We start from the raw sequence: 23,114 nt of genomic DNA on the forward strand, positions 1-23,114 counted from the left end.
CTGCAAAATGTCGTGCTCAGTATTTCAAGATGCTGATGTTTGCATCCAGATGTGGAGTCCTCACTACAGGAAAGACATAGACCTGTTGGATCACATCCAGAAGAGGGCCACAAAAATGACCCAAGGGATGGAGCACCTCTCCCACAAGGACAGGCTGAGGAGCCTTTGGCTCCTTAGCCTGGAGAAGGCAACAAGGTGACCTGATAGTGGCCTTTCAGTATCTAAAGGGCAACTACAGTAAAGAAGAGGACAGACTCTAGCAGGGTCTGTGGTGATAGGACAAAGGGAAATGGCTTCAAGCTTAAAGAGGGTAGATTTAGTTTGGTTATAAGGAAGAAGTCTTTTACAGTGAGGGTGGTGAGGCACTGGAACAGGTTGCCTAGATATGTGGTTGATGGAGACTCCCTGGAGACTTCCAAGGCAAGGCTGGATCAGGCCCTGGGCAACCTGATTGAGCTGTGGTGTCTCTCTTCATTGCAGGGGAGTTAATTAAAAGGTGTCTTCCAACTCTAAGGATTCTATGATTCTGTAGTTCTATGGTTACATTTTTACAATGTTGCATTTACAGTATTCCTTCTTATGTTGTGTTTTAATGTTTCTTCTTCCACTAATTGTGGTGAATTTTCTTTTTGCCTCTCAGTGGGGAGAACTCATCTGTTCTGCACTATGGGCATGCTGGAGCCCCAAATGATAAGACTATTGAAGATGGAGACTTGTGGTAAGTAAGAATTTATTTATTTGATGTTTTTGTTACATTACTGGCTGTGTTTCAATATTTACATGATATGTAATCTTGGAAAGACTAAACTTTTAAAGCAGCATGTAATTTTGCATGCCAAGATATTCTGATTTCTTCCAAAGGTTCTGTTATACTTCCATCCCCAGTTGAATAGGAAATAAATAAAGTAGGAAAAAATACAGTTCTTGAGAGTTTGGCATTGTAGTCATATGATTGCAAGTACCGTACGTTTTTCTCCGCTTGTTTTACATTGCACATGTTGTGCGGTATCACTGCAGATAAAAGCAGTGTGAATAAAATCACCAAAGACATTACCATAGATTTAAAGACAAACCTAATTGTGTGACATGTAACAGAGGAATACAGCTTTTGTACTTCACCTCTGAGGACTTTGATCAGAAAGCCTGCATTTGTAGAAGGATGGAACTAGTTCTGGAGGAGTTAATCGTAGCTATTTAGTGGAGGTTTTTTATGAGGTTGCTTTTGTAGCATGTGCAGTGAGGGTGCAGGTAGGTTTTTTAACAGTTGGATGTAAAGATGTGGAGGAAAGCAACTGGGTATTATCATAGGACCAAAAGCCCTTATGGAAAACAAATTGATTTTTCAAAAGTAATTAAAAAACAAAAAAGCCCTGTTAGCTGACATTCTTTGCACATCTGCAAGGACTGCAGAATGCACTTAATTACAGTATGTAATTACAGTATGTAATTTCTTTTTAGTAGTGTAGAAACTCCTTTACAAGCTTTGTGTGCAGTGGTTTGTGTATTAACTTTGTATGTGCTGAATAGTTTACTGAGCCAGACAAACAGTACTGTTTATTTATAGTGCTACAGTGGCTTTGACCTACAGTCACATTGTGTTTGGGTAGATGATATCCTGTGAGGGCTTTTTTTTATCAGGTAGGGCACACCAACATGGCACTGTACTGACTGTGGTGTTTGATTAAATTCTTAGAAAATCACGGCTTGTGTTACTGAGACACAACACAAGGTATTATGTGTTCTGAACCTTAATATTAAAATTAAGGCATTTGCACAGTGGAAGGAATAGTGTCATTGGGAAAACACAGGAATGGAGATTATAAGTGGGATCTCTGCAAGCAGCAGCCCCACACATTTTTAGCTGTCTCAACAATAAGAGCAGGGATTAACTTTGTTTGAAATACCTTCTTCCTGAGATGGTCCGGTTTCATGTCTTAATTAGATGAAGTTTGCCAGGTGTAGATTGGCTTGTAACAAATAGTTGCCCAGATCGCCTTGACCAAAGCCTGTCATCTTAGCACAGCAGGCTGATGTGGTTAGCTTGGCTGTGCTCATAGGGGCAGGATGACCCTTCTGCTCATAAAGATAAAGAAGTTGTAAGAAAATGTAATTGCATTTGTGTGAGGATGATTTAAAACTACACTCATTTTCTGCAGTTTTGGAAAAAAAAAATATTAAAAAATCATGAGCTAGCTTCAGAATACAAATGATAGCAAACCTCCTGTGGGGCTTTACTTGTATGCGTTTACAGATTTCTAATTTGGATGTAGATGTGCCTGTGTGCATACAGAGTACGTTGTTTAAAATGACAGCATGCTGATTTGTTTATGTATGTTAAAGAGATCGTGTATTTGGCTCTCATTTAAGCTCTTTAATAGCTACTGGGAGCCCTCTGTTGGATAGTCTTAGCAAGCCATGAATACAGAGAAAAAAGTGGCTTTGCTTTCGATGAAGAGGAGGTGGGATTATTTCAGCTTCTGCCAGTAATTTTGTTATGGATCTACTGTAATAACTCCCCAGAATAATGGAATCCTGTAGAATCAGAAGATCAGGTGCTTGGTGTGATTTCTAGTAAATTATTTAACAGGGATTCACATATTTTACATGAAATTATGTAATTCATAGGAATAACATTCAGTCATTTAGCAGAAATATGCTGCTTGGGTGCCTTATGTTCTAAGCAGTGAGATGAAGCAACTGCCAGCAAACAAGTCAACAAAATGCCCAGGAAAAAAAAAAAAAAAAAAACAGAAAGCGATTAATGAGATTAATGCCTTTCTTCCTTGAAATAGCCAAGTGTTCTTTGAGAAATATTAGTTACAAGGATTTGCAGGTATCAACAAGAGGCCGTAGGCAGGATTTGTTTAAGACTGATTCTCTGACTTCTCCTCTAAAAACTGTGTCACATTTAAAACAGTCTGATTTCATGACTTTGATTTTTGAAAATTAATCTGCATCAAGTGGATTTATTGCTTCTGTAAAAACTGCTATGGAATTAAATTTCCAATATTGCATCATAATCCACATCTTTACAGGCCCAGCTTCTGTGCTGGAAGATCTCAGTGCAGGATGAGGACTAGAAGGAGAAATCCCGGCATGTCTTATAAATATGGACTGTCTTGTTAAGCAGGGCTGTCATTTTCAGTCTGTTGCATATTACAAACAAAATAGCTGACACAAAACATTGCTATTGACAGAAGTTGTACTTCTAGGGTTTCAGTATTCAACATGTATGTGCAAAGCACCGTACTGATATTGATATCAAGTACAAATATTGCAATTATAGCAAGCCAGTATTATATAAATAATTCATGTACACTAATGCCTGTGTGGTGGACATGTGCATGAGTATGGATGGCATGGTTTGAAACAGGCACTTTTCCTGCACAAGAATCTGCCATCTTCATGGTCAGAAAGGTGACACAGACAAATTGCCAGGCCAGGCACCCTTGTGAATCGCAGTTCTGTGCTCTCTGCTCATTCACTTGTGTTAACATTTAAATAAAATCTTCTGCTCAGAATGTTGAAAATCAGCATTACAAGTGCGTGCAGTGCTGATGTACAGCCAGGCTAAGATACAAATACTGATTTTCTTCTATCATCGTAAACCTGTGACAGCTTGGAAGAAACTGAGCCCAAGACTGAAGTTTACTGCATTATCTCGAGGTATTGCATTATTCATTGTGTGCTGAGACGCCTGCTGGTTCTGTAGTGAGGCCGTGACTTTGCTTTTGGGAACTGGAGTCCTAAGCAGTTCTAGTTTACTGCCTCCTGCCCTGTGCACAAGAGGCCTCAAAGAGTCATGAGATAACCTCAACCCATTTTCCAGTGGGTTTGGAGCCCCACTGCCACCTTCAACACAGTTTGGATAACGAAAGGTCTTTCAGTGTTTAGAAGGAAATTAAGTGGGAAGTTACTACTTAGGGAGAAGGAAAGTGGATTGAAAGAACCCAGATTTAACTCCCTGTGGTGTTCAGCATGGAGCAACAGCCATGTCTGCAGGGAAAAGGGAAAAGTGACCATCAAATTACATGGGGGAAAATGTGGGGCCAAACATCTCCTGTCACCTTTGTGGTTTGACATGTTGTATAGGACCTCTTGGAGGTGTTGAACCTGAAGTGTGTATTTTACATTTTGATTTTGAGAAGGTATTGAGGAAAATGATAGCTTGTTGCATTCAGCTCTCTGCCTTTGTTGTGTCTGGTATTGCTGCGGGGTTGTTTTATTGCAGTTGATTCCATGAAGTTTGACAAATGGGCGGTGCTTCTATGATCTTGAAATAAAGATTGATTCTTCATGATGAGGCTCACACTTAAATACAGAAATGTAAGATAATAAGCCTGACCACAGATATTGCAGAAATAGATATGGGTATTGTTACCTGAGATGATTTTCTGTGTGCTGGTTGCAGGCCTTTGTCTTTTATGGCTTCTGAAAAATGCATCTCAGTGAAAATTGAGCACTTATTAAACCAACCTTCATTGGCAGGCTTACTGGTCCTTACATTTTTCCTTGTTACGTGGTTTGCTGTGGTTTTGCAGAATGCTGCAAGTAACTGTACTCTGCTGAAGCATGTGGCATTCCTACCACGTCGGTGCATCCTCCTATGTCATAGAATCATAGAATCATAGAATTACTCAGGTTGGAAAAGACCTTGAAGATCATCAAGTCCAACCGCAGCCTAACCAGTAGCCTATCTCTTAAAAAACAACCGCAAAACAAACAAAAAAAACAACAAAACAAAACATGTCACTCTGGTAAGGAAGGCCTCTGGCTCTGTGGCATGTCTCCCCATCCCAGCACAGCCCTTGGGAGCACGGTCCCTACAGGGAGTCCCACAGTGTGATTCAATGCGAGAGCTCAGGTGAAATCACAGTGAATACAGGAGGACAACATCAACTGCATGCCAAGTTCAGCAGCCCTTGGAGAAATGCCATTAACCTCGTGTTCACAGTGGGCCTATTTATTGTTCATAAAGTTAAATTATGATGTAACTTTAAAAGTTTCAGAGAAGCAGGTTGGATCATCAGATGATGCCCTGCATTTTATGCGGCTGTTCCTCTGAACACTCCAATATAAGCGTACTGGTTCCAGTGAGGCCAATAAAAGTATGCAGTAGCCGTGGAGAAGGCTGCTTCCTGCTGGGAAGGTTCTTGCCTGTTTTGGCAGATAGTTTTATTGGATTTTGGTGCCAGACTTTAAGCACTGGAAAACTCTTATTAATGCCACAGAATCAAATGCAATGTGTTAGAGAAGTGCCATCTTAGCATAATGCGTCTATGTTAAATGTTTTAAATGAGTCTTGGCTGTAATAACAGGTATAGTTATTTGCTTAGGCAATTAGTAGAGTTGGGCATTTGAAAGCAATCCAGTGTTGCAAAATGATTTTATTGGACTAACTTAACTCTGAGGAATATTTTCATACTCATTTCTTTCCTTAATATTCTAACGCCAATGTGAAGTACCAGAATTACATTGACACCAGGGGGCACTCAAATAAGTGCTGCCTGGAACTGGAGAGCTTTGTGCTTTGATACTGGAAGCATAGTGGAGCGAGGCACAGCACGTGTCCAGGAGCATTGCCTTTGCGTGTAAAGCACATTCCACTTGCTAGTGCTAGGTTCGAATTTGGTTCCATCTATTTGGCACTGATATTTGCCTTTTTGTAAATGTGTTGTTACTACAACTTCTGGTGCACTTGAAATACACTGATTTAACTTCTAATGCTCCTCCTCTTGGCATTTCAGAAGCTTGGTCAATCTTGGGGAGTTTTTCTTGACTGCATATAGAGGTAGTTGAGACAGTTGTTCTGTGTGAGACAGAGGGAAGATGCTGCATTTCAGGGCTCTTTATTGCTCAGTTACCCTGATGAGATCAAGGAACATTTGCAGGTTTCGTGGTGACGCTGGTCACTCAGAGGTGCGCAGAGAATATTGCAGAAGAAAGCTGCTTGTTACACGTTCATATTTATTGTTATAGGGTAGGCCTTCTGTTTAGTGAAACGTGTTACTTTTCTAACTTTCCCCTTTTTATCTGAAAGCTTAGTAGAGAATTTTCTGTAATCAAAAGAGTTGTTATTTTCTACATAAGATGTGTGCATTTATTTTCTACACGTACTCATAGTATGTATGTATGATGTATATTGCATTGAAACCACCTGCGTATTTCTCTTAATATCACTTGGTGTTATTTGTAGAAAGCTGCGTTATTCCCTTCTGTGCAGGAATAAAGAAGCTTGTAGTATAAAAGGATTTTTCCTGAGTACTGAGGAACTATCATTTATTTCAGGAATATACTGCAAAGGCTTTCAACTATTCAGCTAAAAGACTTGGGTGAGCTTGAGGAAGGTATGCTGCTAAGGAAGGCAGAGGTTCGTTGTGCTTCCTTTCCAAGCTGTGTTTTGGAATTTGCACTGTGTTTTACAGAGTTCTCTGGTATTAATGCCAACCTGTACGCCGATCTGCATTTGTCCAGGTGGGGGCAATGTTGCATTAAAAAGCGGGATCTGCCCAATCTTTATGCATCATGTAGTAGAAGCCTGCCCTTTTCCACCCAAAGTACTTCATTGTCTGCCATTAAAACAATTTATCCTACGGAACAAAATATTGTATTTATTACTTCTTGAAAGCACTGCCCTTAAGATCCCAGGATATTAATGTGTCAGATGTAAATGCTCCTCTATTTTATGTGGGTGAGAGTAATATTTTCATTTGGCCCTGTGCATTTCTACGCGTTTTGAAGTTTGATGCTATAATAATATGCAAAAATTATGGTTAGCTTTAACCTTTCAGTCTGCAGTTTTGAAACAACTGGTTGTTAGTTATGGTTTTGTTTCTAATAATAATAATACCAAGTACATTGCTACTACTTACAGGCTGCTTGCAAAATCAACTGGCCTATCCATTTCTGAAACAATTCCTTTGGCTCAGTGCCTTTGGTTTGATGAAAATGTGTTGTTTTCATGAAGTGGGGGTATTTTTCTCCTTATTGTGCCTATGGAGGATAGTATTTGTGATTAAAAATAGAAAAATGTATTTTCTAGACTTGGCAATAGTTCCCTTTGAACTGCTTGGGTTGTGTTGGTGCTGGATAATTCAGGTGCTGAGGGTGCCTCCTTGCCTTGCAGCACATGAGATTTTTTTTTACTGTTGCCTCTAAATGAGATGTATCTTTTCTATTTATAGATTAGTATTCCCACCATAGTCCAAAGCACCTGAGAGTGTGCAGTTACCTTCTTGGCTTCTTTTTGTGTTGATTTGATTAGGGGTGTTTAAATAAAACAAGGAGAGTAAAGACTAGTAGTTTTAATAGCTGTCGACTTAGTATTGAACATTCACAAATGCCTTCCAGTTCAATCCACTTCTGGTGGTGGTCTTTGACACGAATAAATGTCGAGGTATGTCAGAAATGCCTTAGGTACTGCTTATTTTGGACACTTTGTGATGGCAAATCCTTTCCTGTTGCTCTTGGTGTAAGAAACTCCATCAAAAAGTTCAAAATAGAATTTTAGAGGGAGTCTGTCTGGTCCTTACACCACCCTATGGCTCAGAGTGGAGGTGCCAGTAGGCTCCAGCACACCCTCTGGGTACCACCTAGGAACCAGCTGCAATTCCCAGTCCCTGCATTCGGAACAGCCTTGTGTCTGTTCAGGAGCCCCTTGCTATGTCTGGGATGGACACGTGGCTCTCAGCACGGGGTCATGAGCAGCCCTCCTGGTGTGGTAGTGCACTGTGTGCAGGCTGAGTCTCTATAGACCTTTAAGGAAAGAGCATTTCAGATTTCAGTTGCACGTTGCCAAACTGTGCGTCCAGCTTGACGTGCTGCTCTGCAGAGTGGGGCTTTTTTCTGAAAAAGCAAAAAATGTTCTTCCTGGCAAAATAACAGGTGTGGCTGGGGAAGGGCAGCGGCAAGCTCCTTGTCTGAAGAACCAGTTGCTGCCTTCATTGCTGCACAACTGATTTGAACAGTTTGGACTGATTTTCCATGAAAAAGCAGCCTTTCTGTTTGTTTATTTTGCATTCAGTTGTCTTGTTTAGTGCTGTATTCTGACACCCCTTTGTGATGGATTCCTTTTGAAAGCTGATCTTTTGGTGGTTGACAGAACAATCCTAAGGACAACTGCAGTAACTCAAAAAATAAAGTGTGTACCATTGGTCTCTATCTTGGTTTTCATCAAGGAAAAGAAAACCAGAAGCATTAACCATTTGTTTACAGGAATGTGTGTGAGTGTGCACATACATACAGTAGGAGTAGTTTTGATGGTGTTTGCAGTGAAAATCAGTGGGTAAATGTCTGACACTTCACCTACTCCTGCGATCTGCAACAGTTGTTTGTCCAGGTCAGAGTGCTCAGAACAGCTGCTGATCGCTAAGACTCTCAAGTCCAAATGTTAGTGCATGAGAACAGTGGCCTGAATCAGAAATATCAGACATATGCTGTTCATCTTACACAGTACCTTCTTCTCAATGTAGGCATCTAGAGTCATGCAAAATTTTGGTCACTTGAAAAGGTATCTGTGTTGTTCATGTTCTGTGCTGCTATCTCTCAGTCCTGGTGAGGAGCTGATGTGGTTTACTCTCTGCATTGTGACTGGGAAGTGTGCAGCAGTCAATGCAAGCCGTTCCTTGCACATTTTCTCCTCCTCCCTGCAGCTCTGACATCCCCACTCCTTGTTGGAGCTCGCAGCAGGTGGCAGCGGGCCAGAGCGTCGTGTTCACCGCCATCTCTGCTACGTCGACTTTTCTAAAGAGAGTGCTGTTGCTTATTAAATATGCCAATTAAAAATGGATAATAAAACCAGGGGAAAAAAAAGCATCCATTCAGCAAAAAGGCAATCTTATTTGTCAGAACTTCACCTGGGAGTTTGCCTCACCTGGCATATTGCCTGCATGGGTCTGGTAGAGGTGTGAAGTAGGCAGCACTGACACTTTGCCTTCTGCGTCTTGTAAAGTCTTGGCTGTTGCCTCATCCTTCTCCCTGCCTGGCAATACCAGCTCAGTATGCCCAATCTTTATTTGTACCCAACCTTTCTTTCCTGGGGACATCCCTCTGCTTAGCAGAAACATGTGGAGATGGCTGTCTGGGTGAGTTCAGCTGTGAACAAGGTAATCAGAAGGTTCTTGACTCTGTGCTGTCAAATGTTACATTTATAATACAACACTGATACAGAGGGTGAAGGAGGGATGATGCTTGATTATGGAAATTGATTTTTTTAGTGCAGAAGCTTAAGGTTGTTGTCTTCAATTTCTTCAATACACAAGTCTTGTAAGCAAGGGATTCCTTCTCAACCTGTACGTGAAAAGAATCAGAAATAGCGCAGAAAATCTTACAGTGGTATTACTGAGCCAACATCCAGCTGACTTGGTGCGTTCATTGAGATTTAGATTTTCTGTCCTGTGAGATAAATGGATCTGAAGTTCTGCCTGGCTCAAATTACTGAGAGAGAGAGAGGGCACTCCCACACATTGCTGTTGGTTTAGGAAACCATTTTCCCAGAGGCAGAGCAGCAGGGCACACCTTCCCCAGCAACCTGGGGGCATGGCCATGCACACCTACGCACAGCTGCACACCTGTGCCAGGTGGTGAGCCATGGCTTCTGCGGCTGGGGGAGTGAGGGGAGCCCTGGCCAGAGCAGGACATAAGTGCTCAGGGAAGGCTGTTTGTTTGGTTACTGGTTTATCCCGTTCTTTTTGGTAACCCTGTCAGCCAAAACTTGTGCATGTTTGTGCTAAAGCTACTGAGTGTCTTGTAGTTGACAGCATAGAAGTTTTGGGCATACAGTCTTTTCTCGCTCAGAATTCAGTGAAGTCCATTGTTATTTTTCAGCCTCTCCTTTTTGAAGCAAAACTTAATGGTACATTTTGCCATCTCTGCATGAGAAGGCTGAGACAAGTCTGCCAGTAGCTGTAATAATCTGGGAGAGCCCAGACGGTGTTGCAGAAGAAGCAGATTTGGGAGGGCTTTGGAGAAGGTGGATGCAAGGACGCGCAGCTGAGGACAAACACAAAAGTATGAGCCCACATGTAAGTCATAGCCCAGTGTGTGTAACGACAGTCACATCATCATTTGCTGTCTCTGTAATTGTGTTACTTGTGTGGGCTGCAGGATCTTCTATTGAATATGAGACTTAACTACAAAGTCTAATGCTTTCTTTTGACTTTCTGGAACCCAATTTCCTACACATGAAATACTATAACATTTCTCCAAAGTGGGTCTAAATTACAAGGATGTTGATCAAAACAGCTGGTCCTACAGTCAGCCAGCCAAAGCTGGCTGCATCTTGCACAGAGCCAGTGCTAAGCCCTCTCTGTATTGTGTCAGATAGAAGTTAGGCAGAGCAGAGCACCTCTTCCAAAGCAGCTTCCTGAGTATGCAGAACTTTATGCTATTCTGTTCCAGCTCTCTGTTGGGCTTTGTGATGTTATCTTACTTGAGGTTGCTTTTTTAGTTGATAAATCTTGGCTGGTCAGTGGATGAGTGAATAAAAAAGCGTGTCACTAGAATCTCTATTTTATTTTGATATCATTTACTGTAATTTATGCTTGTGGTTGACTATTTAAGCCACTCTGTTTCCAAATCACTTGGCACGTTTCCAAAGATGCATCTCATAGAGATCCTGATACCTGATTCCCTCAAGCTTGAAATTGCCTTGAAGTGTTTAACCAAACAAATAGTCAGCTTTTGTTGGTGTGTGACTGCTTCAAGATTTAATTGCTGCATTGAGTGTAAAGCACAAAGTGTGCTCTTGGCAGACTTGGAGCATAATACAAGGAGTTCACAGAGAACAAAATCTCCAGCTGGGGGTGACTTGCTCTTATTGCCATAAGAGGAGAAAAAGGTTTGTGCACCTTGATTCTGGCTGTCCTGGGACTGGGCTGGCACCAGTTCATCTGTGGCTGCTCTTAAGTGTGTTAGCTAATAATGACTCAGATCTCTAAAACCTCAGTAAATGTAACTGAGTAAAGTGCACCAGTACTCCTACCTGTGCACCTTTAACCCCAGGTATGAGAAGGACATCGGTAACACCTGGCGATAGCAGCTTTCTGATCACCGGTCCTGCAGTCCCTGGGGGAAGGGAAGGCTTTATTCTGAGAGCAGGCAGGGGCTGTGGGTGCTGAGGTTTGACCAGCCCCATGCCCAACACACACTGCACCAGGGTCTTGTGGGACTCATGGCAGCAGTAGCTCTGCAGTGTTCGCTGAAGAAGACCATTTTACTTTTGTAACTGCTGAGGAGACCCATTTCTGACTGTGCACGCAGAGCAGCTCTGCAGAGCAGCGAGGTGGCAGCTTTTACACGTGAACTCATGGGAGTAGCTGTAGGCTTCCCAAGAAATGCCTGCGAGAGCTTGTCTTTGGGTTGGGTTGGTGGTTGGATCACTAGAGATTCGTACACATGGCTCAGATATCCCAAATAAAGTATTCCTTCCCATTGTGATATTGGCCATAATTTGCCTCATTGCTTGGCAGTTTCAAATTATTTGACAATAAAAATGTCAGCAAGCCTATAAAAGTTAAAAACACGCTTGGAGGAGGAGGAGGCTTTACTTGGAGAAAAAAAAATGTAGTATACAGTGACTTTACGCAGAAAAGAACCACAGTTTTTCTAACTGGAGTGTTGGACAAATTGATTTGTGGTGCTTTGCAATCAGAGGTTAAGAAAGCTAAAAGTGGTATTAAAACACCTATTATTTGTCTGGAGTTTAAAGCCAAAGATGTAAGTAGAAAATTGTGTTTCATGGTGCCGATATTCGTGGAGGTGGCAGGGCCACCTTCCAGCTCATCTGCATTGTGCCAGAGCTGCTGCCAAGGGAAGGTGCAGAGAGCGTTAGTGCATAGCATCACATAGACTTTCCAGTACAGCAGTGCCGTAGAATCCTGCATCCTCCTTAAAATCAGCAGGACTCAAGTGTCCTTGAAATATTTCTTCCAGGCTGCCCTGCTGGGTTGCTGCAGCAGGGCACTGGACCCAGGTCCTGGGGACAAGGAGGAGGTGGAGAGCCAGGACCTCCAAGGACAACCAGAGAGGTCCCTGCTGGAGCTGTGAGCTTGCAGTGTGTGCTTCTGCTGCTTCTTAGCTGGGGACTGCGTTATATGCAGCATGATCTTAAGTAGTGTCAGGTTTCTTGCCTGTGAGGAGAAAGAAATGCAGTTTGTCTGTTTTGAAGGTTAGTTCTGAAATGGATGCAGAAGGCAACTATATTGGCTTTGTTGGCTAACACTGTAATACTGTCAGTAGAGTGACTGAGAGGTTATCTGATGTCTGTAATGCTTCGTATTGCTCAGTTTTAGTTAAGTGTATGAAGTATTTTGCAATATGTATGAGAGGAAGAATCATAATAAATAATAGCACGTATCTCCCTTAGGAGATCTGTGCCCATTTAATGTATTTGTTGTGTGTCTTTTACACATAGTATAGCTTCTTATTAGTTCTAGAAAACAAATTAAAACAGTAACGTGGAGTTTTTAGAACAGTTTAGGTTTTCCAGTTGTTAAATGTTCTTATATGCCATGCACTTTTCATCCTGAAATGAGGCTAGGTAGCCTTTCATTGCTTTTGCTTGCAACAAAACAATGCAAAGAAAGATTAGATTCTCTGTGCAGTGCTTTTAAAAGAGATTCATCTGTGCAATAAAAGACTCCATCAGATTCAAGCTCCATCAGTGAGCACACCGACACGTAACCACGCTCTCTGATCACTGGCACCCCTTTGCTGGCCACTTTCTCATCTGAGGCTCCTCAGAAACATGACATTTTCAGACTCCTTACCTGTGGATACATCTAAACCCACACTCCACAACTGCTCTCTTCCTGAAAAACAACGGTGTCCTGTGATGAAATTTGTTATCATTCTACAGAAACAAGAATTCTTGACTAGAATAGAAAACATAGGTATTCCCTTAGACATGTAACATTCCTATTTCCCTTTTAGATAAATCAATAACGTTTGGAGATTTTTATATCATTGCATATGTTACTTGACTTTAAATGATCCTTAAGAGGTAAAGCATAGATCAAGATGTTTGGGGCCTGTTCTTATTTGCATGTCTAATTTGTTTATATTGCTGCTGTATTTGATAGTAGTCCAAATAACATGAAGTAGTTGTTTCTGCACATGGCCTTTGTGAGACTGCCTCATCAGTTCATTTTTAAAATGCGGTTGAATACGTACTAGAATACATTATTAGTTCATCTTACTACCAAGCAGTAATTTCAGGGTAAAATAATGTATTTTATCTAAGGAACCAAGAGTTAAGCAACCTGCTTTTAGAAACTTAAATAAGTTAGGTACAAGGGAAGACAGCAGTTTAGACTTAGAGTTAAGTATGCTTTATCACGTGTTTTTATAATACTATAAATATATTAAATTTATATTAAATTAATATTATGTACTATATAATATTATTTTTTATCACCTATTTTTATAATTATGCTTTATCGCATATTTTGCCTGGCAAGCAAGAATACAAAACTGGGATTTTCTAAGGCTCCCAGTATTTCCTCAGCTACAATAGCAACAATATTTGGTCTATTTCCATGTCTTGGGAAACATTCAGTTGGGATCATATCCATTAGTTAAAATGGAAGAGAATTCCCAGTAAGAGCCAAAATATCTCCCAAATGTGTGGTTTGTTTTGAATGCTTTTTCACTGAAGCATACGGTCTGGAAGGTGGTGGAATCTGAAAGATCATCTTCCCTCATCTCTGCTCTCCTTTGGAAGCAAGGAAGCCTGCACAAATGGTGCTTCCTGGCTTGCAAGCCTTCTTTAGCATACCAACAGCTTTGTGACAGCTTTTTATTCTTCATTACTTAATGCTTCAGTAGCTCTAACAACTAGTTACCAACCACTAAACAATGAATGGGTATGAGAAAATGCTGATAGTTGTAATTTTTCAAGGAATAGTTAGAGTAACACCTATGGTAAGTTCAGGTTAACCACTCCACAGGTAAAATGTAGAAGGAACAGGAACTTCTAGTAGACTTGGACAGGGATGTCAAAGGTTGCAGGTCTCAGCTTTACTGGAGCCATGCTGAATTGATACTTATGGAATGGAACAGGTGGGCCACAAAAATCCCACCAAGCACCATGAGACTTTGTGGTTGTTGAAAGAGTTCCATTTGGGATAGGTTGGAAGATCAGCAGCTATTCTAGCAAGTATATCAGGTTGGTCTGTTAGAGAACCCAGCAGCTTCTTATGTAATTCTTAGCTGCTGCAGCTACTTTTCTGCATCCTCAGATATGATTTTCTGTATAATATACTAGTATTTTATAGAAGGGAGTCTAACCATAAAATCAAAGCTTACTGTTGATGGGGTTTCTAATGCTGAGGTTTGGCTAAGCTTGTTTGCAGTTGCTATATTGGTGTCAGATCCTGCTTTTTCACCCTGTGGGCCTGACGTTTACTGTCTGGTGCGTATCTTTTTTCAATGAGTGACTTTCTCTTTTAAAATATTACCATTGACTCTGCCTGCACATGTGTAACTTTGCAATAGTCTCTGTAACCTCCTGGAGTGTGCTGCTGTAGCTTTAAACCTCCAACACTTCTGCATCTGTAAAGCACAGGGTTTATTCCTGCAGTTCCAGTCCTGCAAGTCTCTGCAGTGAACCTTGCCCGCCGTGGGGAGGCTGGTGATGACTTCAGCAGGGCCTGCACTGAGTGCAAAGATTCATTCACAGAGGAAATTGCTGGGTGGATTTTAAAATTTGAGTAAATCTTCACAAGTACGTGTGTCTGTCTGTGTATGCAGTGGAGCAAGAGGAGTCTCAGCACTGCTGAAGTACTGTCTTGCTTTATCGCGGTTGCATTAGTTTGCTTACTGTCTGTTGCTTTCAGTGGCAGTTAGGTTAGAAATGGTGAATGTTTACAGCCAAGTGCCACAGCTCCTGTTGCAGTTCCTTATACTTACCTTTACCTGGCCATGCGCACTGGCTGGGGGCAGAGCTGTGCCACACACTTCTAATTGCTGCTGTGACTGGGACTCGAAAGCAGAGGAGGCCGCAGCAGTGCCCTTCCTTTTCTGTTCCATCTGCCTGGCCTCGCGGTGGGGCAGAAGCATGAGACAGAAAGCTCCGAGGTGTTCAAATACAGCAAAGGAAAATTGTGTTTCACGTGATGAGAGTCGCAAGCAGTTGTTTGAGGTCACTGTGAGAGGACTTTAATTAGCAGGTTTCAGCTGTGGTTCATTACCTAAGAAACCAGGAGGCCACACAAATACTGTGTGTCAAGACTAAAGTCTTACATGTAAAATGTGCCTTCTTGGAATCGGTACGTGATGAACTTGGGAGCTATCTGCTAACTATTGTTTGGTCCAAATGGTTATTTGGTATTTTGCTGATTTTTGAGCCAGTTGAAACAACTGCAGCGCTTTATCAGGTGGGCTCAGGAGGCACAGTATTGCAGGTGTATAACCAAATTGTCACACAGGCCGCTCTTATAGATTGAGTTCTAGCAGCTGAGCATTCAGTTGTGAGTTATTGATTGCTGTGTAAGTATGATTCTCAAACCATAAGAGGTTTTTTTTCCCATAAAAAAAAGTTGGTTGTTTTTTTTCTTTGATGCAGAAAACTGTACTAAATATTCTTTTCTGGTTGGATCTTCCCATAATGTGTGTTCCTTTAAGCCCTGTTAGGTAAGTTTGTCTTAAAGGAAAGTTTGTATTATGAGTGGCGGCAGTCAACCTTTATTGGGGGCATTTTATTTAAACCATCAAATGTGTTTTGACACTTCAGTACAAAAGGCCATGATTTAATTAGCGTTTCTCTGTTAAGTTTTGAAGTTAGAGCCTTTACATGGTGCTGGCATTTCTCAGGAAAGAAACAAAAGACATTGCATCTCCTGAGAAAAGGTCCCAGCAACTGGAACTGAACACCTGGAAAAAGATTCCTCATGTGACTTTCATCTTGCTTCCTGAGCTCTTGCAGTGTTTCCATCCAGGGCCAGTGCAGCCGGTGGAAGTGTCCATTTAAGCTCTAGGTAACACAGCAAATGCCCTACTGCTAGCAGGTTGCTGTCATCTCATTTTACTTAGGAACAACATTCAGGTGGGGATTATGTGTCCAGCTACCAAGATGTGGATCATTCTTAAAAGCAGAGCAAGAAAAATATTCTTACAATTTGTTTGAAATTAAAATTTTAATTTCTCCCCTCTCTATTCCTTTTTAGTCTGTTTGATATGGGAGGAGAGTATTACTGCTACGGTTCTGACATCACCTGCACCTTCCCTGCGAATGGAAAGTTCACTCCTGACCAGAGGGCTATCTACGAAGCAGTGCTGAAGTCATCACGTGCTGTCATGAAAGCAGTCAAACCAGGTAAAAGATCAGTACATGTCAACAGGAATTGAGAAGCTTGATGGCGGTATTCAGGCTGTCAAGGCAATTATGTTTGGATTTTAGAAACTGCTGGAAAGGAATAAGATGGCAAAACTCGTTTCCATGTTTAAGCAGCTCTTAATAGCGAAAGATACACAACATACTCCATGTAACACTTGAATAACACATAGGCAACTATTAATAGTATTTAAAATATATTTTGGTCTCCCACTTTTTTTAAAACAACTTTTTTAAAAGGATAAGTTCAGCAGTGACAGTTGTTATTTGCTGTTTGCACTGGCAGCCATGTATCCTGTAAGCTTCTGCCAAAGAGTGAAGTCAGAGTTTGAGTGAACGTGTCATGCTTCAGTTTATTTCAAGCATTTTCTGTATTTGTCATGTAAACTCAATAGAAATCTTCTGATGAAGAGGAGGATGAAGTGTGTATCTTTGAGAATGGTACTTGGTTAGCCTTAAAAAGCTTTAGATAGCTCTGGCTATCAGATATTTCATATATGCATTTAAATTGCAGGCGAGCTAAATTCATCAAGCGTATGCCTGGCTTGATGACGATCTTATTTTCTTCAATTCTACTTTAAGGGCAGCAAATAAATGCTTTTAGAGCTAAACGCTGCTGTGATGTTGAGTATTTCGCTGATGAAGGTGCTTGAGCGTTTCTCAGTAAAACTGATAGAACAGGTTTGAGAAAAATGTACTTAATGTACAAAGTGCACTTGTCCTTTATATTTACCGCATTAGGTTTCAGACATCGGACCCTGAGAAGCATGGGCTTTCTGGACTGCCAGTCAGAGCATATGTAATTTTGCTGTTTTACAAGCTGGCAGCAGCACCATTCATTTGAGCAACTTGGAATGGAGCAATAACACTTGAAGCTTTTCTGAAAACAGATATTTTGCCATTTTAATAGCAGTGTGCATATTCAACCACCTGCTGTTCCTCTCCTGAAGATTCCTGTTCATATTTTACTTTACATTTCAGTGCCACATTTCACGCACTATTTTAGCAGTATTTCTCACTAATAAGCTGTGAACTACCTGCAGAACTTAAGAGCTAATACAATTCGTTACTCAGGATTATGTGAAGAGTTGCTCAGTTAACTTATCCATTTGTGTACAGTCAAAAAAATAAGGACATGCTAATTCTAGTATTTCTGCATGTTACTTGCAAGAATTCCTTTGCAAGTCATCATGTGAGTTGGAGATTTACAGTTTTCCAGAGATGTCTTTCTTAATGTTTGGGAAAAGATGGGACTGAATCTTCTGCTCTCTCGCTGTTCTTTAGATTTTTTGCCTGCTTAGAAGAATGGTGCAAATGTGTTTATCCTGCTTATGAGGCTAGTGGTCATGATTTTAAGAATCAGATCTTACTGGAAGAGTTATTTATTTCTGATCACATTTCATTGCGTTAAAAAGGTGGTCATAGGAAATAAGAGACTGCTGTTAAATATATATATATATTTACTTAATATATATATATAATTATTTTTAAAGCTGTCATAAATCCTTTCTAAGAAATCAGTATGTTGTTCCACTTTCCACCAAACTCCTTTAGATGGCTCGGCTAGCTGCAGTAATAGTGATGCTTGTTTCAGCAGTTTTAATTAAACACCTCCATTCCTGGAGGTGCTCAAGGCCAGGTTGGATTGGGCCCATGGGCAGCTTGATCTGGTGGCTGGCAATGCTGCCTATGGCAGGAGCTTGGAACTAGGAGCTCTTTAAGCTATCTTCCAATTCAGGGCATTCTGTGAATAAGTAAGACAGAAGAAGTGCCATGTCATGTACTTCTGGACTACTGGGTTGAATGAGGATTGTTAACTCCTGGTAAGCCAGTATTGGCTGTAGAACAAACAAAGCAAATTGAGTTACCTAGCGTGGCTGGTGTCTCTTCAGGCTGCTGATAATACCCTGAGCCCCTGGAAGGGGTGAATACAAACTGGATGTGCTGCTTCCTGCTCTACAGGGGGAACCCGTTTCTATGTTGGAGGCTGCAGCTTTCTCAGCCTGCTTGAACAAACCTAATTGGTTAGCTCATGTGCTAAAGCACTAGGATCACTCCTGTGGGAGTCTTTTGCTGTCACAAAGGGGAGCAGCAGGTGGTGTGACTGCAGCTTTCAGCATCTATTCTCCCTGACTAAAAGAAAGTAAATGCTTCAGGTGTATTAAAAAGGAGGAAAAGAAGCTTGTGGGGTTTGAAGTCAGGAAATGTAAAATTCAGCCCCATCGTATTTTAGTCAGATTTTATGAATTATGGAGTCATTGCTCGTTTTGCTGTTATTTTTGTCTTTATTTTCTGGGGTTCCTGAGATCAAAGGAGGGAAAAAGACAGTCAAGTGACTTGGCTCACATGGCAATAACCATTAATGTGGCAGGCTGAGTAAAAAGAATTTACGCAGCAAAGTCAGCAACTGTAGAAAATGTTACTTCTCTCCAGCTGCAGAACTGGGGCCTTAATTATGCCTTGTGGCAAAGGGTCACAGGGGACATCTAGTTGTTGTCTTCAGAAGGTTAATCATTCCCAGAGTCTTTCTCATTGCGAGATAGGAAGCAAGTGCTGCAGAGAGTCACTAACTAAATATTGCATTACATAACTGGCTTTGGAAGGACACACGTTTGCTAGCCACCTTAAATGGTTTAGAAAGATGTGTATCATTCAGGAGTGGGATTTTCTTTTTTTTCTCCTCAGTTTGGTTCTCATGTGAAACTAGCTATCAAGTGATGTTTCCTTCTGAGACATAGACTCCTTATACTTGTTATCAGCCATTGTAATTTTTAAAAGACATCCTATTTTGTTGTAGAAAGGTATTCATCTGACTGAGTCATATGTGTGGTCCAAAAATGCACACAGCTCAAATCACATCTGTAGGTCTTCATACCTTACACAAGAGAGAACAGAGCTCCTTCTGCAAGCCAGATAATGTAATCTGAAAACTAAAGGTTCTCTGTGGGATCATAGCCCAAGTTTGGTGCAGTCATCACAACTCCTGTCAGAAACCAAATTTGTGTAAGATAAAAGAGGAGAAATACATATTCTATTATATTGCATAAGCAGCAATTTTGAAACTACTGAATGTGGATAGTGTATAAAAGCAGCAGTACAAAGTCTCTGAAGCGAAAGAGTCAAAACAGCAGACTTGTGTGGCAGTGGGATAACTGCTTCTTTCCTACGAAGTCAGACTCGTGATCCAAAATGCCAGAGGAATGCTGCATTTCTGCTTAGGGGATATTCTTAATGTGCCGAGTCCATCTGGGTTAGATTTACTCTTCCACAGAGCTGAAATACAGGGGCAGATGCGCAAAATACTGACACTTCCATTCCCTTCACTATGAGACAGCATCTACTTCTTACTCAGAACAATGATTTGAGTAACAATTCATTTTTATGTAGACATTGTACGCAGACTTATTAAAAACAGTGAAACTGTAAAGCTAAGTGTCCCAGATTTATTCCAGAAGTTAGTGTCTTAATTTGTCTCTCTTGTTCATTGTTATTTGATCTCATTAGATTTGCTAGAGTATTTGAGACACACTAGGTGTGCTCCTGGAGCCCATCGCCCATGGAAATGACCTGAAGAGAATTCAGCTCACACCCTTCAAAACACCACTGTGTAAACTAAAATACAGGAAGAGAAGATGATCAAGAGATTTCACGCTGTAGGATGATAGGGACTTCAGTACCATTGCAGGTATATGCATAGTTTCTCCCTCTGCTGCCTTCATGCAGTGAGTGTACCAGAAGGATGGCTAATGAGCAGCTATTCAATAGTTTATTTTAACCTTTTGTGCCATGCTTGGCCTGGAGTCTGTTTATTGATACTGTTCTAAAACTGCTCTGCATCCAGATTTATTAATGTCCTCACTAGTTTTTTGTGAGAGTGCTCCCACTCGGCACAGGTATCTCTTACAGGCAGCATCTCCTCTTGCCCTTCATCATAGTTATGGGGAAGTGTGCAGCAGTTCCCCTTCCACAGACAGTGGCAGAAAGATTGGAAAAGTTGTAAAAGCTACTGACTCATTTTGGATTCCAGGATTGAAATTTACCAGACTTGAGATTCTTTAAGTGATTTACATAGTGCTCTTGCTCAAAACACAGCTGTTTGACCTCTGTTACAGCTGTGAGCATCCAGCCTTTCTGCCAATCAGACTGCAGAATTGTTAACCCAGGCACTGGCTGAATGAAGGAGAAGGGTTATTGAACATACATAAAAGAAGTAAAAACAAAGATATCTGAAGCAAGTTGCTGAGCATCTTGATGGGAATCTGAGAGCAAGGCAAGAATGGCTGTGAATTCCCAGCAGTGACATTATCAGATCCTCAGTTTGCCCCTGAGAATAGGCCTCAGAGGTTTCGTCTCAAGTCAGCAGTAACCACTCTGCTCTGTCCCTTCTACCAAATCCTGGCTCCTGCCTCATTTTGTTTATCACAGTCATGTAAGTTAGATCCAATGCTGATGTAATAGCTTTATTAAATAAGAAAATAATTTGTTACAAGTTATACCTGGGAGACCAGTATTGTTGATCATTAATATAAATCTGTTGGAATAAGTGTGTAAAATAATTGGTTTTCCTGAAAGTCCCTCTCTGGAACTTCTGGAAGATGTGTGTTGAACCAGGGCTTGGACCAGGTGCCCTCTGGCGTCCCTCCTAACCAAAGTCACTCATGATTCTCAGTACATGCTGAGATGTGCAAAAGAAAATGTCAGTCGTCAGCCCAGAGTTGTTGATGGGAATCAGTGATAGTTCCTGGCTCTGGCTCTTAGTAGGGGAGATGTTTTTCAAGCATAAGGGTAACATAATGTTTCAGTTTCTGTGAATGAAGAACATTGAGATGCCACACAGCTTTGAGCGTCACTCTTGTCTGGTGGTTCCCTTACTGTTAGTGGTACATAGGGTCCAGTAGTGATTGCGAAGTTGCTGTGGAATGGTTTCTGTTTTATCCTGTAACAGGTGGCTGTGTTTTTGTGTTGTCTCCAGTCTCTCAGGTGACTTCTGAAGATTATTTTTCGGATTATGATCTGAAGCATTTCGGGAATGTTAGGAATTAGAGTTCTGTAACTCAGAGCTGATGAGGACAGGATAGTGGCAGCATTGAAATTTCTCAAACATGTTCAATCTGCTACTGTGCTGATAAAAAATAAAAAGGAATATGCTTATATTTAGTTTTGCACTTAAAGCTATTTTGGATGAATGTCGTAGGTCACAAACACTATCTTGAAGATTGATGAGCTAGATATTGAAGTAATCATGAACTTTCCATTTACGTCCCTTTGCAATTGCACACTGGGATCACTGCACATTCCTGCCTATTCTGGAGAGTAATGGAAAGTCACAGGAGAAGGGGAAGGAAAGGAGTTTGTTGTACTTAACATTCCTAGTACTGTACAGAATTTGTGCATGTTTTGCAAAAAAAAGAAGCTGAAAAGCTTTCTCCAGTCTCCACTGTGCATCATAGGAGTGGTTTTTGGGAGCGGGTGAATGAATTAAAGCACCTCAGGCAGTGAGTTCTGCCACCCTAAATTCTGGTTTAAAAAAGCCTTTTTTTGTGTCACAAACTGTTCCCAAGGAATAGTTGAGAAAGGGCAGGTTGGAAACCACTCAATTCCCTATCTCTCTATTTATGTGATTTAAAACACTTGTATATCCAAAGTTCCCACTGAACCAAAATTGCATTCAAACCTTAGGAGAGCAGCTGGGAACATTTGCTGATTGATGCTTGTTTTATTTGCTTTGAGCAAATGAAAACGAAAAAATTGGTTCCAAATATGCACAGAAGTTGTTAACCAATGCAGCGTGAAAGCTTTCCTCCATGGGACACTGGCACTACTATAAGGGCTTCCCTTTAGGACTTATAGCTCTGGCTGGTGCTGGTTGGTTTGTTTTCCTAAGTTCTAGCTTGTTCTTAGGTGTATATGCTTATCCCTACCTTCTGTGTTCTACTATTCAAGGTGGTGAGTATCATGTTGCAAGTATCAGAGACAAAGGAGCAGAGGCAGGGTCCTTGTCCTTGGTTGCGTAGGACCTTGAAAAACCCCACTCTTTATTTGTAGGTACACAGTACTGAGCAAAGTTATCTTACTTGGTCTTGATCTTCTCCTGGGTAGCTGTAACTCTACAGCTGGTGAACTGCTGTGTGAAACTCTGTCCGCTTTTTGTGCCTTATGATTTCTACAGTTTTTGTTTATTGGTGTAGCTTCCTAGGCTTGTTATAGTAGAAAGGCCTTTTTTGACTGGTTTCCTCCATGTACATTCTTCCAAGAACTGTTGTAAATTAGGACAAATCTTTATTTGTCCTAATTTATTTGCCTCTTTATTTTCCAGTTCCTTGTCTCCTTCCCTTTTGTTTGCTGCTGAGAGAATCAAGTGGTAAAGCAAAAGGAGGTAGATACAAACCTAGATGATTTACTTTGCACAGCAGGATATGAAATTTTGAGTGGTGCATTGACAACATTTTAATGCATCTTGCTTGTTCAGGTCTTGCTTCTTCTGTGTGATGATCAGATAAAGGATAATGTTCAGTGCATGTGTTAACACTTTCATAGCCTACTATATGCAACAGAAAATAGTGCAATTTGAATTCAAAGTCGTACTGTGATTCTCTGTTCTCTGATCTTGTCGTGTTCTAACAATTCTTTAAAGAAGAATAGTAGAGGGTAGGGTAGTACTAAGAACAGGGATTAGGATAACTCAAAAAAAACTACTTAATAGGAAACTAACAGCTGGTGTATTTGACATTGCAGATTATACTATTGGCAGTTTTTTTCTATTATTACATTGAGCAGAACTATG

At 41.0% G+C, this 23,114-nt stretch overlaps 1 protein-coding gene across 8 annotated transcripts in view; it reads left to right on the forward strand.

Moving 5' to 3' along the window:
* Positions 1 to 23,114, forward strand: part of PEPD (peptidase D) — a 164,164-nt gene that overhangs the window by 115,889 nt on the left and 25,161 nt on the right. For all 8 annotated transcript variants that reach the window (XM_072346140.1, XM_072346135.1, XM_072346136.1 and 5 more), the window contains 2 exons: positions 641 to 718; positions 16,164 to 16,312. In XM_072346140.1, the coding sequence (XP_072202241.1) occupies positions 641 to 718; positions 16,164 to 16,312 (227 nt within the window). The remainder of the gene's footprint in view (positions 1 to 640; positions 719 to 16,163; positions 16,313 to 23,114) is intronic.

This window comes from Excalfactoria chinensis, chromosome 11, assembly GCF_039878825.1.
Source record: "Excalfactoria chinensis isolate bCotChi1 chromosome 11, bCotChi1.hap2, whole genome shotgun sequence".
Taxonomy (NCBI): Eukaryota; Metazoa; Chordata; class Aves; order Galliformes; family Phasianidae; genus Excalfactoria; species Excalfactoria chinensis.